Raw genomic sequence first — 17358 nt, forward strand, 5'->3', positions numbered from 1 at the left:
AATGGATCGTATCGTTGGATACAAAATAGAGCTACTTGTTTATATAAAAATCCATACCATTTTTAATCATGAATTATAAATGCAACCATAATGATGATGTCTTGGGATAGTTTCCTCAGTAACACACATAAAGAGAAGTAATTAGATAGTGATGAATGTAGCACATATACAGAGAAGTAACACACAGTCATACAGTGATGAATGAAAGAGGTGGGGGTGTACCCTGCTGGCACAAAGGATGTCATCATTTCTACCAAGAGTGGCATGGATAAAATATAGTAAAACTACTATTGCAATGAAAACAACAGATTGAGAAAACTATAGACTTACCATGAAAATGTTTTGCAAAAGTAAGGGCAACAAATCAAATTCTCTCAAAAGGAAGTTGTTGTTGGCCGTGGACAGGGTTTCCCTTTGGAAGTGGATCCACAGGCCTGTCTCCCAGACTGTCTGCAGTGGTTCCAACTGCCAAGCTTGCAGCTGGTCGTCCAGCACATAATCAATTGTATGGCTCGTGACGCCAAGGCTCCTAAAAGGAATTTAGGCAACCCGATTTTTAAAAACTGATTTTAACAGATGTTTTTAATAATGTACCGCCCACGAAGATACACAAATTAGCAAATACACGTATGAGACGATGCTCTTAACTCTTTAGGGAAAATGTAAATGAAAACCACAGTGTGTGGGATCCCTCCTACGCGCCCACAAGAATGGCCGTCATCAAAAAAAGTGGCCATGCCCAGTGTCATTGGCAAACAGAGACTGGAAACCATAGAAACCGCTAGAGAGAATGTAAAATGGCACAGCTATTTTGGCAATTTTTTGAAAAGTTAAACACAAACACACACGATACAAACTAAATACACTTCAGGTCAGTAATTCTTTAGTAAAAACTCAACAATAACAAAAACATTATTGAAGTATTCAAAGCAGTATTAATTGTACTTGATAATTTCAAATAACTAAAGACTAATAACAGAATGGCTAAGTTAATTCCCATGTAGTTGATTCTGACTCCCAGAGATCCTGCATAGGGATGCCCAGCTGTAAATCTTTACAGGAACAGATAGGCTCAGCTTTCTCCCTCAGAGCGGCTGGTGGGTTTGAACACCCAGCCTTGCCGCTAGCAGCCAGTGTTTACCCCATAGCGCCACCAGGGCTCCTATTAGTTAGGACTTCTAAACAGTGGACCACTGTAGAATACTATAGAAATGCCTATAAAAACAAAATAGCAAAGTAGGAAAATAAAATATGTATACCAACATAAAATATGTATACCAGGATCAACTGATAATATCACTAGTTACATGAATAACTACTTATCACGAAGAGTGGCATATTTAGAGGAATTAATCTTTTATAGCACTGTGGCAAAGCAGATGTTAAAAGACAGTATGCTAATGATTACACCACTGATTATATTACATTACGAAGAACTACAAGAAGAGTAGAGTATTCAGAGGAATTTAATCTTTTATAGCACTGTGACAAAGCAGATGTTAAAAGATAGTCTGCTAATGATTACATCACTGATTATATTACATTATGAATAACTATATTTTACAAAGAGTTGAGTATTTAGAGGAATTTAATCTTTTAAGGAATTTTGGGAAAGCAGGTGTTAATAGATAGCATGCTAATGAGGGGGTGTGGCTTCCTGGTTTGAAGAAATTTTAAAATCCCTGGGTTTTACACAGTAAAACCATTTTCTTGGCTCCAGGTACTCTTAGTTCTTACACGAATAAGCAGCGTGAATGTATGTTAGGGGTGAGACAGACAGAGCTACCAAACCTTCTGTAGCCCTGTTCACTGGCGCACAGGGACACATTTTAAGGAACACACTTAGAGAAATATTAGTTCTTTTTTTTTAATTGTTTTATTAGGGGCTCATACAATTCTTATCACAATCCATACATACATCAATTGTGTAAAGCACATTTGTACATTCATTGCCCTCATCATTCCCAAAACATTTGCTCTCCACTTAAGCCCCTGGCATCAGCTCCTCATTTTTCCCCTCCCTCCCCGCTCCCCCCTCCCTCATGAGCCCTTGATAATTTATAAATTATTATTTTGTCATGTTTTACATTGTCAAACATCTCCCTTCACGCACTTTTCTGTTGTCTGTCCCCCAGGGAGGAGGTTATCTGTAGATCCTTGTAATCGGTTCTCCCTTTCCAACCACCCTCCCTCTACCCTCCCTGGATTCCCTGTGTTTCCGGTTCCAATCTGTACCAGTGTATATCCTCTGGTCTAGCCAGACTTGCAAGGTAGAATTGGGATCATGATGGGCGGGGGGAAGCATTTAGGAACTAGAGGAAAGTTGTAGTTTTCATCGTTGCTACATCGCACCCTGTCTAGCTCATTTCCTCCCGAGACCCTTCTGTAAGGGGATGTCCAGTGGCCTACAAAAGGGCTTTGGGTCTCCACTCCGCTCTCCCCCTCCCCCTCATTCACTAAGGTCGCACCGGCTAGGTTGCTTCTTCCATGTGGGCTTTGTTGCTTCGGAATATTAGTTCATATCGAAGATTCATAAATCACTCTTTTTCATCAAGCAGAAAAATAAATCTTAAGATTGTTAAACGGGTTTTTTTTAACCTCTTCTATTTTTTATAGAAAATAGATGCTTGCTAAACACGCTCACTCTTGATGAATATACAACATGACAAAAATTTTTTTGTGTCATTGTTGATGTCAGTAAAGGAAGGTGCGCTGGTGGCAGCAATATTTTAAGTACTTAGCTGCTAACCAAAAGGTGAGCGCTTAGAATCCACCAGTCTCCTCAGGAGGAAGTTGTGGCCAAACGCTTCCTTAAACAACAAGCCAGGGAGGCGTAGTGATTAATCCATTGGGCTGTGAACTTCCAGGTCAGTAGTTCAAAGCTACCAGCCACTTCTTGGGAGCAAGACAAAGTTTTCTGCTCCCATAAAGATTACAGCCTTGGAAATCCAAGGGTCAGTTCTGCCCTGCTCTGGGGGTCACTAGGAGTCCGAATTAACTTGACGGCAGTGTTTTTGGTTTAATGGGGGGTTTTGGTTGTTGTTTGATTTTGGGTTTGGTTTTTTGGGGGGTTTTTTTGCTTTGTTTTTTTCATGAAAGATGACAGCCTGAGGCAGCTTCACCATGATGAGTCCAAATCCATTTGAGGCCAGTGGGTGGATCAGCAAAGAGGTTGGAACATAGTCCTGCTGTATTTCCTAGGTGATTGTGGTATCTAACAGGAGAGCCGTGTGTGTGCGCGCGCGCGCGCGCGCGACCTTCTAGTTGTTTCTGCTTTCAAAGCGCTCCCTTTGTGTTCACCTTTCTAGGAAGTGGATTATGAAGAAATGAAGAACCTTGACTTCAGTATTGTCGTCACGAATAAAGCAGCTTTCCACAAATCAGTGAAGAATACATTCAAGCCCACACCCATTCCCATCCGAGTAAAGGTGCAAAATGTGCAAGAAGGCATTCGTTTTAAAAGCAGCACAATCACGGTGCATGCCAGTGAGCACACGGACAGATCAAGCCAAGGCAGAATAATTGGAAAATTTCAAGTTTTTGATGAAGACACTGGAAAAACAACCCGTGTAAAGTAAGAGATAGTAAAAGGAATACATTTCCTCACCTTAAGTGATTTAAATACGTATTTTCAAAGCTCACAGGGAAAACTGAACATTCCTTCCTTGATACCACAGCTGTGTGCTTCCCAAAAGTTCTACAGTTTAGATTCCCCAAAGGTGCACCTATAGCGCAGAGGCCAGGAGGAATGCCTTGGGCCGTCCGCTCAGGTGTTAAGATGAGGCTGGGATGCTAACCTCAGAAACAACTAGAGGAGGTTGAAAAACAACACAGGAAAAGCTCAGAAAGAAACCTCCTAACATCGGTCTTACTTACTTAGAGCAACTGTCCTGGTTTGGGGTTTTGGTGGTAGAAAAGACAAGATAGTCCCCACACAGCCACTTTGATGCCAATAATCTATAATGACACCTGAGATGTGCATGGTTCTTTCATATTTTCAAGCTAAATCGACAGATCCACTGCTGCTCTGGACATTCTCACACACACTCCTGCTGCTGGTGCCAGAGCTATGTGGCTGCTTGATCGCCCTGAGGCCTGGAGGCCGCTGTGCCAGCGCTCTGTCAGACAGTGTATTTGGGCCCTGGCCTGGCTATTGTAAAAATGGGAATGTGAAAAATCTCTTCAACAACCTCTTATTTTCATGGAAATTTCTCTTATTTTAATGGAGTCCAGCAGCCAGAATGATCAAATGCCCTTTTCTAAGATAATATTAGCAAATAGTTCTAGCTGTAACCCCTTCCCTCCCCCCGCCCCCCTGCCTTCCCTACAAGAACCAATTGTACCTCTTTAAATTCGGTGGTAGTTTTGATTGCCTTGGCTTTGTACCTGGGTAGTGAAAACGTAACGTAGTAGCTGCTAGCCCAATGATTGGTGGTTTGAGTCCACCCAATGGTGCCTTTGGAAAAAGCAATCTACTTCCCAAAAAATCAGCCCTTGAAAACTCAGGGAGCATACATAGTGCTACTGGAATACACCTGGGGTCGCCGTGAGTCAGAATCAACTCTACAGCAAACATTTATACACTTACACCCCACCCCCCCAACAAAAACAAAACCCCAACTCATTGCCATCAAGTCGAGACCCACTCACAGCAACCCCGTTAGCCAGACAGGACTGCTGCTGTGTCTGAGACGATACCTGTTTACAGAACTAGAAAGCCCTGTATTTCCCCCTTGGAGTGGCTGGTGGTTTTGAACTTCCAGCCTTTCAGATCGCAGCTCAACGTGTAACCGCTGTGCCACCAGGGCTCCTCTATCTGCCAAGGCGGACCCTAATTGAATCCCCCAGAACAAAGGTTGAACTTTCCTTATGATAATTTCTGACTCAGAGTCATGGCCTATTTCCCAAACATTCATCTAACTGCTTAGTGGTTGCTGTTTTGAAACCTGGATAAGGACAGCAGAAACAGCATTCCTCTAACTTTGGCAAGTTTTATTCTTTCACAGAGCCCTCAATGCATCAGTTGCTAATGGGTATTTTGGCCTGCCATCCTTCCTTAATGGTGTCTGATTTTCATTAAAAGAGAAGTGTTAGCAGATACTTTAAAAGATATCACACAAAACATTCTGTCACAAAATGAGCCCTTATGACCATGGAATGCAACAAAGCCCAAGCCTTAACATCCCAGACGCGAAATGGAGAAATCCATGTGAGAAGCCAAACTTATTACTGGTAAAAAAAATCATTCAGCGTTAGATCAAATTTGTTTGAATACATAACGGGGATTTTCTAAAATAGCACTGTAATAAATACTGTTGGGAATTAGTCATTGTCCTTGTGTGCCTAAAGAGATGCTTCATAGAAGATAATTTATCAATTTGATTCCTTGAACAAGCTTTACATGCATTTGTATTTGGTTATAGTTTGGGCTTGCTGGTATTTAACTGCAACTCTTCCTGAAACTTTAGTCTGAACACTCTTGCTTCCCCAAAGCTGTCTCTTTCCACCCAAATTCTCTTTGCTTTGAAGAAAGCAAGCCAATATCACTTGACCTGTCTTATTTTCACTTTCACCCAGTTTTACCTGAAAGAAACCAACTGCTCATAAAAATCAACAACTTCCCCAAATGTAAAAGTGCTTCTATGTAAGACAATCGCAGATTTTGAAAGTTGATGTTTAAAAATATTGATAGTATTTAATAGCATGGGAGACTTTTCCCCACCAGTTTTGGTCAGTTACCTGCGAAGGCCTCCAAATTGAAGGGGGACTAGGCCAAAAGCTATTGGACACACTGCGGAGGAACTTACTACCTCCTGAGTTAGTGTGCCAAGAGGGAGTGCCCTCACCTGCCTGGTCACTGTGGTTCCTTCCAAAACTGAGGAGTACCACGTAAGAGTGACGTGTATGAAAGAGAAGGGGCTTTGCTGTGCCTTCAAGAAACGAACACATTCAAACCTACTGCCCGCCATTAGAAAATAACAAGGCAGAAATTAGGCCTGAAAGACTTGTAAGTCCTAAATATGTTAGTCCCAAGTATTCATGATTCAGATTAATTTTCTGCTCTATTTATAACAGATATACAAAATGGGAAGATGTAGATAATTGGATCTCTGTGGATACTCGTACCTCTGAGATTAAACTTGTAAAAATTCCTGACTTTGAATCCAAATATGTCATAAATGGTACATACACCACAAAAATTATAGCTGTATCAGAAGGTAAGTCATCAAATATATTTTTCTTGATTAGCTGTGTATAGAGTTTTTTCCCACCTCTGAGATCCATTTTGGCTCTTAGCTAGAACCCAAAGCTTTCCAAGGGGTAAACGCGCATGTTTTTATTTGTCTAGTCAATTAGTTCACGATACTTGGTTTGACTATGAAAATCTAGCTACTATAGGCAATATACTAACTTGGTTACTATCTTCCCCTTACCAAATTTAAACTCGGTCCATTATCAGCAACGTGTCCTTTCTTTATCCCTCCCAGATTACCCTAGGAAAACCATCACCGGCACCATTGTCATCATGGTTGAAGACATCAATGACAATTGTCCCACACTGGTGGACCCCGTGCGGAGTGTCTGTTATGATGCCCCTTATGTGAACGTTACTGCCCAGGACCGGGATGGACATCCCAACAGCGGGCCTTTCACTTTCTCTGTCATTGACAAGCCACCTGGAATGGCGGAGAAATGGAAAATAGTCCAACAAGAGAGTAAGCAAAATCATTAGACTGCGTTATAATCTAAATATCAGTCGTGATGGGTAGCTAAGATCGTTATAACAAAGACTGTGTTTCTCCTCATGAATTCGATTCCCTACATGGCGACTAGGAGACCCGGGCGTGTCGTGGATTCTGCGGTGGACTGTTCACTCCATGGTCAGCAGCGTGAACTTGCCAGCCCACCGGAGGGGACAAACAAGAGGCTTTTGACTGGCATAAAGATTGACAGCCTCAGAGACCCTCAGGGGCAGTTCTGCTCCGTGCCGCAGGGCCACGATGAGTGGCAGTTGAATTAGTGGCAGTGAATTTGGTTTTTAATTTATATTTAATTGTGGACTTAACCACTGCAACTCCAAGGTTCCTCATAAAAGTGTATAAAATGAGATTCTGACCCTCCAAGCAAGGTTTCTTTTATCTGCCTATATTAACATCTCATCTGAGATAACAGAAGGGGCAAGGGAAGGAAATAATCTGACTGGCAACTTAAAGTTGAAGGAGTGGCCTCCAGATATCTCTTGAAGTAGCTGTTTTGACTCTGACACTGAGGAGTGGGCACCTTTAGGAAAGCCTGAGGTGTGGGATAGTAATTTCATTAACCGGACATATGCTGTCCTGGCATTCATATGCATTATCTTATTTGATTCACATCCCATAATATCCCTCTCTGATGAAAGCCCCAGGAGCCCTGGCTTCACTAGAGGAACTTGTTCAAAGACCAAAGTTTGACATGATCTCTTTAGAGGCAAATACGGTTACACACAGTCGTGCCGTCATGGTGATCGGTGGGTGGATGAAAGGCTAGACACGAAAGCTGGACAGGTCTTCTGAGGAGCGGGGGACTGTGCATATGAACAGGCAGGTCTGACCAAGGATTATTTCTACATGTGCATTTACCTTTGCTGCGAATATAATCCGTGAATGTGGTGGCACATAGAGGGGCGAAGTATGAAAACTTCCCAGCCCCAACCAGACACCCTGAGGGGACGAGTCACTGAACCTGGAGCGAAGAACCATGGATTTGAGGGACACGGGTGAATTAGTATAACACAGTCCACAGAGACAATGTTCTACATTCTGCTTTGGTGAGTAGCAACTGGGATCTTAGCAGCTCATGAGTGGCCATCCACGGTGCACAAGAAAGAGAGTGAACAAAACTGAAGATACATGGAAACAATTCTTCCAACGGACCATTGGCGCAGGGGGAAATTAACTTTCACAACCCTGAGATGAGAAGAACTAGGTGGTGCCCGGCTATCACTATCAACGCCTCTGAAAAGATTAAATTAGAACATCTTGGGTAGAATGGAGAACAATGTAGAACAAAACTCAAAATCATAAAAGATACCCAGTTTACTGGTCAAAGAGACTGGTGGAACCCCTGCGACGATGGCCCTTAGTCACCTTCTAGGTCTAGAAATGAGCTCACCCCTGGGGCTCAATTTTCTGCCGCACAACACACAGGTCTATAAAGGGAACAGGAACACTAGGGAGGTGCTCCCACTCTAGAAAAGTCAGCCACGTGAGGTCAAAAGGGCAGCATTCACCCAGTGACAATGCTCTGAAGGGTTAGGAAGGAGAAAGGAGGCAAATGAGAAACACAGGAAGGGCGAGAGTGATGTTCTATTGTACAGACTGAATCAATGACCAAAGACAAAATGTATGAGAATTACCGAGTGGAAAAGTGATTTTGCGCTGTAAACCTTCCCCCAATTCAGAATGAAATCAGTCAGTCAGTCTGTCAGATGCCCCAGCCCAGGCTGTTTGCCTACTGAGGTGAACTTAAGGGAAGCCTTCAGAAGGACTTTTATATGGGGGGAAATGTCTATCCAGAAAATGACTTTTATTTTGAAGAATTAATATTTACTTCAGTTACATTTCATTTTAAATCCCAGTTATTCTTAACTTTGAGGTTCTTAATCATTTTACAAGGCTTTGAATAATAGATAAGACCTTCCTAGCACTAAATGCCAATACGCAGAACAAGGGAAAACTGTACGGTGTAAAAATCAAGAAGGTGTGTACGTCAGGGTGAGACCCTCTCACCAAACGTGTTCAATCTGTATGCTGAGCAAATCCTCAGGGAAGCTGGACTGTATGGAGGATACAGTAGCAGGATCGGAAGAAGGCTTACAAGCCACCTGGGATATGCTGAAAGCAAGGAGGACTCGAGGCCCTTGCCCATGAAGATCAAGGACTGCAGCCTTCAATATGGATTACACCACAGTGTAAAGAAAACCAAAATCCTCACAACTGGACCACTAGGTAAGGAGCCCTGGTGGTGGAGAGGTTATGGATTGGGGTTCTAACCAGAAGATCAGCAGTTTGAATCCACCAGCCGCTCCACGGGAGAAAGACTGGTTTTCTACTCCCGTAAAGAGTTACAATCTCAGAGACCCACATATTCTAAAGGGTTGCTATGTTGTTGGCATTGATTCCAGAATAGTGAGGTTTTTTTAGTTTGGACTAATAAGTAGCATCATGATAAATGGTGAAAAGATTGAAGCTGTCAAGTACTTCGTTTTGCTTGGATCGACAATCAATGTTCGTGGACGCAGCAGTCAAGAGATCAAAAGACAAGCTGCTTTAGGTACACCTGCTGCACAGGACCTTTTTAGAGCACTGAAAAGCAAAGATGTTACTTTGAGGATGACGGTGTGCCTGACCCAAGCCAGGGTATTTTCAGTTGCCTCCTATGCAGGTGGACGTTGGACATTGAAAAAGGAGGACTGAGAGGAATCGAGGCGTTTGGATGATAGTGCTGGCAAAGACTATTGAACAGACCGTCAACTGCCAAAAGAAGTCTGTCTCGGAAGAAATACGGGCAGGATGCTCTTTGGAAGCAATGATGGTGGGACTTCATCTCACATACTTTGGACCTGTTCGCCGGAGACCAGCCCCTGGGGAAGGGCACCCTGCTTGGCAGAGGGCAGTGAAAAGAGAAAGAACCTCGACAAGATGGATTGACACAGGGACTGCCAACAGTGGGCTTACACGTGGCAACAATTGTGAGACTAGCACAGGGCCCACAGGGGCTCATCCTGTGGTCCATCGGACTGCTGCGAAGCAGAGCCAACTGGACGGCACCTAGCAACGACAACCATCCAGGGACAAGAAATACAACATCGATGACTTATTGAAAGGACGACTGAGTTCCTCGGTAAACACCCCTCAATCCACAATAAAAACCACTCACTCAATTAATTAATTAATGGACTGATTGGGATGAGGAATAATGCAAGTAAGAATTACTGAGGTAAGAGGTGTTACAGTGTGGATCCAAATGTATCCAACAAGTCTGTGCTGGGAGTTACTGCCCAAATTCTTGATATTATTGCCTTAAAATCACGAGTACACTGAAGTCACAAAGCTATCTCATAAGTAAGGCTAATTTTCTTTTCAATATTGCAAGTATAGAAAAATATGCAAATAGATATGTTCTAACGTAAAAAAATTAAAATTGTGTCTTTGATTTGTTTAAATGGGCCTGCTACTTACTTCTCAATCTTCTGAGGGCCTAGGGCTCACTCAAAGAAAGAGTCAGGCCCTGCACTAACTGAAGTTGCCTCCCCATTCAGGACGAATTGCCTTGGTGACTGATAGAACTCATGTAGATCAGGTTTTCTGTTGGCAAGAGCTCTGAGGTGGTAGACATCAGAGGGCACGTCACACCGCCCTCTTTTCTGGTCATGAAATCACTCAATCAAAACTCGCTGTCATAGGGTCCATTCTGACTCAGAGTGGCCCTGAGTGACAGGGCACAACTTCCCCTTTGGCTGTCTGAAGCTTCTGCCTCGTCTTTCTCCCTCAGAGCCACTGGTGGATTAGAACCGCTGACCCTGTGGTTAGCAGCTCAGTGTGTAGTCCACTCCGCTACCATGGCCCCTTAATCAAAGCATGGGTCTCAGAAATTGAAAGGTGTTTGGCATCTTTGCTCACAGCATCTAATTTGTACTCACCAAAGCCAGGGACTCCAGCCTAGAAATCTTAGTCTTGGTTGGAGCTGGCCTTTCTTTGGGCTAAATTTGTATTCATGTCTCAGTGGTTCTTTCCTGGGATACCAACACATATTTATTTTATTTAGCAAATGTGATGTTTAGAATATGCCAGACACTTTCCAAATATTAAAGGGAGAAACAACTCACGGCAACCTCTTACCCTAAACATCTAAAACTTTGAGACCATTATTTTACAGATAAGGAAACAAAGGCACAGACAGTTCTAATGTTGCCATCGTGACCTGAACTCACACCACCTGGCTCTGGAGTCTGCCCGCTGCCCTGTTGCCTCTCCAGAAGAGCACATTGGTTTTCTATCTAAAAACAGAAATGTTGGAACTGGATGAGTCGTTGAACTTTTTTTTTACCATATTCCTAGTGCATAGGACAGTTCCTGCCATTAGGTAGATGGCTCTCATTTGTTTACTCATGCAATAAAGATATCCAAATGGGGTTCTTTGCTCTCAGACTGCCTTGGTGGCATTGATAGGCTAATTTCACAAGCGCACAGTGTACGCCCGTAGACAAGTTAAGGAAGAATAAGACTCCTCAGAGTGGAGCTGACTCTAACTAGCGTTGAAGATTTCTGTCACTTCATTGTACCTCTTCTTTGGTAAGCACTCGTTTCCTTTTCCTTTTCTTTTTTTTGCCTCTCATCCTTCCAGGTACCAGTGTGCTGCTACAAGCAAGTGAACGAAAGCTTGGGCGAAGTGAAATCCAATTCCTGATTAAAGATGCTCAGGGCTTCAATTGCCCGGAAGATCAGGTCCTTCAGCTCAGTGTTTGCAACTGTCTGGATGGCAGTGGCTGTGTGGAAGCCCTGCACGACTCCTATGTTGGCCTGGGACCAGCCGCAATTGCCCTAATCATCTTTGCCCTTCTGCTCTTACTACGTAAGTATGTAAAACAAAAACAACACCACCGTCCACTTGTTTCAGTAATTTAAGTGCACTGCTGATTAATAATTCCTTTACACTTACTCTTTAGCCGTACACTCAAACTGTTTTGATGAGAGTAAGGAAATAATCATGGTTGATGAATGAGCTCACCAACACCTTATCTTAGTGTAAGATTTTTCAAAGACTGGCCACAGAGCAAGACTTTACATTAATAGATTTATCGAGGGAGGTGAGGGTGGTCAGGAACAGGAGATCAAAGGAGATGAGGTGAAGGAATTTAGGATAGCCGCCTAGAAAAAGGGTAGGGCTGGCCCTTTGTCTAAAGCAGAGAAGTAGCGAACTGAAAAGTCCTCGAGCCCATGAGAGCCCCTGGTCCAGAACAGAAGAGAAAATGAGGGTTAATACAGACCCACTAGCAGACTACAATAAGGTTTGGTGAGCAAAGAGTTAACAGCTCTGGTGCCTTTTCAGGTATGGGGGTGGGGCAAGAGCAGGAGAGAGCAGGAACAAAGAAAATGCGCCGGGAGTATTTGTGTCTTTGGGACATCTATAAATTTTGTAGACATAATGAATCCCACTCATCTTTCTGGTTGGTGCCGATAATGCCACTGGGCTGGGTGCCGATGTTGGCAGAGCCAGCCTCACTTAACCAGGCAAGGAAGATGGACGGAGTAAGCTTGGTAAACAGAAAAGATATTGTCAGTCACACTACCACCAGACCCTAGACTTAGGAATTTTCAGAATTGTGTCTTATAAAATTGAATCATTTCCTAGTTTAAATGACTAAGGTTATTCACGCCCTTCAGTTACCTTTGGGCATAAATCCTGTTGGAGACCTCATGGTGGGAAGCAGTGAAGGACAAGGCGGCGTCTGCTCCCTGCTGTGGTCTCAGTGCCGGCAACAAGGAAGATGCTTTCAGCAAAAACTTGCTGGATGAGTTTGAACACTGGAGGCAGGGCTCTTTTATAGACTTGGACCTTCTGGTCAGCCATCAACTTGGCACGGCTCAGCTTCCCCATACAATCTGCCTCTTCACCAGGGCCAAGAGTAGGCCAACCCTCTGACTGTTTCTGTGCTTCTTGATATTCATAAGATATCCCCAGACAGCCTACCTTCCCTATAGAACTGCCAAAGCCTCCGGTTTTCTTTCATGAAAGACCAAGGCATGGTAACCTGGGCTGTGTAAAGGACCACTCCCCTGGAGAACGGAACACAGGTAGAGGACCAGTTCCGAGGCACGGTGGCTAGTTCATGACAGAGATGGACCCTTATCAAGACCACTGTAGGTGTTCAACTGAAGGCATACCACTTAGCCGTTTACCCTGTGCTTTGATACTATCTCCATTTTATGGATAAGGAAACATGGCTGTCCCAGTTTATCTCATTAGTAAGTACCAGACCCTTACTGACACCCCTGTGGCATAGTGGATTGGTTACACATTGGGCTGCTATATATACACAAGGTCAGCAGTTCAACTCCACCAGTTGCTCCATAGGAGAAAGGCTTTCTGCCCTCATAAAGATTTACAGCCTCAGAATCGCTATCCTCCAGGCTCACTCCGAGCCTACGGTCTCAATGGCAGTGGGTACGGAGAGCCTAATGAGATCTCCTGCTCACAGATTCTTGCACTGCTCTCTCATCTCAGATTCCACGGCCCTTGCACAGCGCAGACACTTGGTAAATGTGTGTGGAAATGCACGACCCTGGCTGCTCTCTGCCTTTTCATAACTCACAGGAGTGATAGTCACTGTGATCGCGACGAGTTTTCATTGAAGGGAATCCAGAGGGGAGGCAATTCACCTCTGAAAGGGGCAAAATGGAAGGGGCTATTAGAGCTAACGAGAGGTGGACTGCTTCAGATGTGTGTGTGTGTGTGTGTGTGTGTGTGTGTGTGTGTGTGTGTGTGTTTCAGTGTAAATAGACATAGCAAAACATGCAATACACCAGTTTCCACGTGTACAACACAGTTGTACTGATTCCATCCTCTGAGGTGTACAGGTATGGCGAATGCTGGGTGGGACAAGGGAAACGTGGGCTGGCTTTTGTCTCCTCTGGGATGAGAGGAAGTGGAAGGAGGGAGCTCAGATGTGTTGTTGAAGTCTAAATAAAATGTTACATGTGTTCCAGGATTTGGGTGTTTTTATGTTAACGTAAGAATCATTTCAGGTCATAGTACTTAGATAATTTAAGGTTAATGAGGACCCGCGGGAGTCCTGCCTTGTGCTCAATTCCAGTCTAGGGTGAAGGACTTGTATTGTGGAAGTTATGGAATATTTTAATATATTAAAAAATATATTTTACCCTTGTGACCTTTGAATCTTTTCAGACATTTGTTTTTTGACACTGATTTTTATCATATTAAAAGTTAAAAACTTTCGCAAAACAAAACCTGTATAAACTCTCTAGGCCAGTCCTGTGGTTGGATACCACCTAATCCAGTCGTGGCGCTCCACCCAGCAACCACGAACTGCTCTTTGTTGAGTTCCAGTCCGTGCTGTGAATCTCTGAGACCCTTCCACCTCGACTCCAGACCCTGGCACGCCACACCCAAACGAGCTTGCAGAGGTTGGATCATGAGGCAGAAAAGAGTATCACAGCTGGAAACAGTAAAGGCTGATTCCTCCTGTGGAAGTGATAGGCAAATTCCAGAACGAGGCAATAGACAAGAAGTTCATTGGACTAACTTTCTCTGAACTCGATTCTGTGTCCTCCCTAGTTGTACCGCTCCTCCTGTTAATGTGCCACTGTGGAGAGGGGGCCAAAGGCTTTGCCGCTGTGCCTGGCACCATGGAGATGCTGCACCCGTGGAACAATGAAGGGGCACCCCCTGAGGACAAGGTCAGCCTTCGGGGGTTAATGACGTGTCTTCTTTCAGGGTATTAATGGGCTGTGGGGGATGTGGTCATGGTGGGTTTCATCTGCGTGCCCTTGTTAAACAAATGATTTATCTAACAGTGTATTTTGTTTGTGTCGCCAGGGCAGAGTTCAGGTTTTTTGTTTTGTTTAAGAGTGGCAGGTGTCCTGTGCTGAAAGTAGAGCAAGAGCCAGGGCGTGACTGATTCTCTAGAGTGTGTGAGGCCTCAGGGTAGAAACATTTGCCCCAATATTAGCTGGACTGCCTTGTACAGCCAGGCATCGGTCCTTTTCCCATTCCGTTCCATAGGGAGGATGGGCAGAGGTAAGCTGCACCCCCGCCATGGCGTCTGTAAGATGCTTTAAAGCCATCCTCTTCCTTCCTACCTGCTTACCGTCTCCCACTGTCTCTCAAAGCCAAGGGCTCTCATTGCCATTTCCCACAAGCCTCACGTCCAGGAGGAAAACGTCAGAGAAATCAGCTACTGGCACATCAACATGAGCATGGTGCTTCTCCCCCAGCCCCAGCTCCTTTCTCAGTGTGTCTGCGTGGACAAACTCCTTGCTGTGCCACCTTCGTGCTCTGGCCACTCTCCCCGCAGCCCAGACCCCACAGCTACGGACATCACACTGACCACAACTCCCGGGTGCCTAGTAGCAGCGGAGATTTGAAGATAGTCATTATTTGGGAGCAGCTTTATGTCAGCTCAGGAGCCCTTGAAGCTTAGTGGTTACCTGTTGGGCTGCGATCAGCAAGGTCAGCCGTTCTAAACCATCCGTTGCTCAGCAGGAGAAAGATGGGCTTTCTACTCTTGTCGAGTTACGGGCTTGGAAACTCACAGGAGCAGTTCTACCTGGTGCTACAGGCTCGCTAGAGGCGGCCTCAACACAGTGGCATTGAGTGTGGGTTTTATTTATTTATAAATCAGTAATAGGTCAGCTTGAAATGCAAGGTACTGGAGCCCTGGTGGTGTGGTCGCCACGTGTTCGCCTGCGATCCGCCTGGTCAGTGGTTTAAAACGACATGGGAGAAAAGCGGGCCTTTCTACTTCAATGCAGAGTTATAGCCCCAGAAGCCCCCAGGGCAGTTCTACCCTGTCCTCCTGGCTGCTGTACGGCGGCACGGACTCGATGGCAGTGGGTGGGAGAACCGTGGGAACAGGCCTCAGACTCCGGGCAATGCTGGAAATGCCATTGGTCCCAAGAGAGTAAAGGAGCTCAGAGCGCATTAGAATGCTCGCTTGTTTGTTTCCCTGGGTTTCGATTGGTTATGCAGCATGAGGGCACAGTGGACATCTTTAGATGAAAGAACTAGAAGTTACTCAACCCTCCCTTCCACCCCACCCCCCGATTTTTTTTCTTGAGTTGACCCTCTAAAAACAGCCTGGTCCCCTCTTACCCTCACTTAACTTGTATTCTTTGACTGGCTGTTCCCCTCCAGCCTCCTGACCCGCTTCTCAAATGTGTTTGTTCTCACAGGCCATGCCGCTGCTGCCGCCGCCGCCGCTTCCAGCAGGAGACCCCAGGGGAAACCTGTCCTCAGAAAGTGGAGTAGGGTGTTCATTCACCAAGGGAGCCGCCGGGAAAGGGAGTTTCTCAGCCTCCGTTAGCAAAGGGTTCCACGAGACGTCCGAGATGGATGGGAGGTGGGAAGAGCACCGGAGTCTTCTCTCTGGAGGGGCTGCCCAGGTCACGGGGGCAGCTGGACACGTCCTCAGCAAGGAGACCATCAGGACCACAAGGGCCACCGGCATGACCAGAGAGTTCGCTGGGGCTCAGACTGCTGCCGCTGTCCTGAGCGAGGAGTTCTTAGGGAGCTACTTCGCTGAAGTAAGGATTTCTATTTCTGTGTGAGGGGAAAACATTTCTCTATTTTATACGTGAATGTGGCATTATTAGGGTAATCATAGCTTTGGATCTTAGTGGTTCTCTTTTCTTCAGAGAAGGTAATGGGATAAGCCATGAGTCAGAACTGACCATTGGCGACTAAGGTCTTTTGTTTGTTTTAGTTTAGTTTTGGTGTTTGAAGAAGTAAAAGAGATGTAACCATGACATCGAACAGTGCTGGCTACGTGATGTGCTGACAATCACTGGCCCACAACCTCCGTTCTTGTAAAAGTTCCTTTCTCCTTCCCATCCCTGCTTTGGCCAGTCTCTTCACATCCACCCTGTTCTGTGTCGTCTGCATTCCGAGAGCAGATTGTGTCTGGGAAGCGGCCAGAGGGAGAAGTGCGTGGACAGAGCGGTGGACGATGGCCCAGAGAGCTGGGCCCTTTTCTACGCCATGCCACTGGTCCAAGCGAGTCATGTGACTCAGGAAGCACAGTCCTCCGGCAGGGAGGGGCAGAGAATAGGTGGCCTCAGAACAATACTCCGTTTTATCTTCTGAATGAGAGTACTTGGCTTCCCTATTGAGAAGATCTCAGTACAATTATGAGGACAGTTTCAGAAAATGATCCGGGACAGTAAGGAAGCTGACACCTGGAAATGGGAATTAGAAGCAACCCAGAGGCCCTTTCTTCGAGCTAGCCCCATGGTGGAGCTTGGGGAGTCTGGCATCTAAAGGACACTTGACACAAGAGTGTGGGGAGGGAGGGAGGGGGGGGTGCATTGAGGAAGTTGATTCTTTTCTCTCCTCTCTCTTGCCAGTTACTGAAATGGTACCTTACTCTCTGGGTGAGGCTGGCCCAGGGATGGGCTGTGCTTGGTTCTGCTGTATTCAGGGCTGCTGTGCATTGGAACTGACTCAACAACACCAGCAATGCCAACCCCTTGCACCCTCCCTTCTCTCATACACCCAGGACCTGCCCAGGGACATGGTCAATGCCAGGGAAAGCTCGTGTGTGTGTGTGTGTGTGTGTGTGTGTGTGTGTGTGTGTGTGTG

General features: G+C 45.2%; 1 protein-coding gene across 1 annotated transcript in view; it reads left to right on the forward strand.

Moving 5' to 3' along the window:
• DSG2 (desmoglein 2) overlaps positions 1–17358 on the forward strand; it is a 31210-nt gene that overhangs the window by 10983 nt on the left and 2869 nt on the right. The window contains exons 9-14 of the mRNA XM_004703077.2: positions 3309–3574; positions 6076–6218; positions 6489–6716; positions 11386–11613; positions 14338–14459; positions 15954–16304. Of these exons, the coding sequence (XP_004703134.1) occupies positions 3309–3574; positions 6076–6218; positions 6489–6716; positions 11386–11613; positions 14338–14459; positions 15954–16304 (1338 nt within the window). The remainder of the gene's footprint in view (positions 1–3308; positions 3575–6075; positions 6219–6488; positions 6717–11385; positions 11614–14337; positions 14460–15953; positions 16305–17358) is intronic.

This window comes from Echinops telfairi, unplaced genomic scaffold (assembly GCF_000313985.2).
Source record: "Echinops telfairi isolate 266 unplaced genomic scaffold, ASM31398v2 ScPeMD7_7400;HRSCAF=8409, whole genome shotgun sequence".
NCBI classification, from domain to species: domain Eukaryota; kingdom Metazoa; phylum Chordata; class Mammalia; order Afrosoricida; family Tenrecidae; genus Echinops; species Echinops telfairi.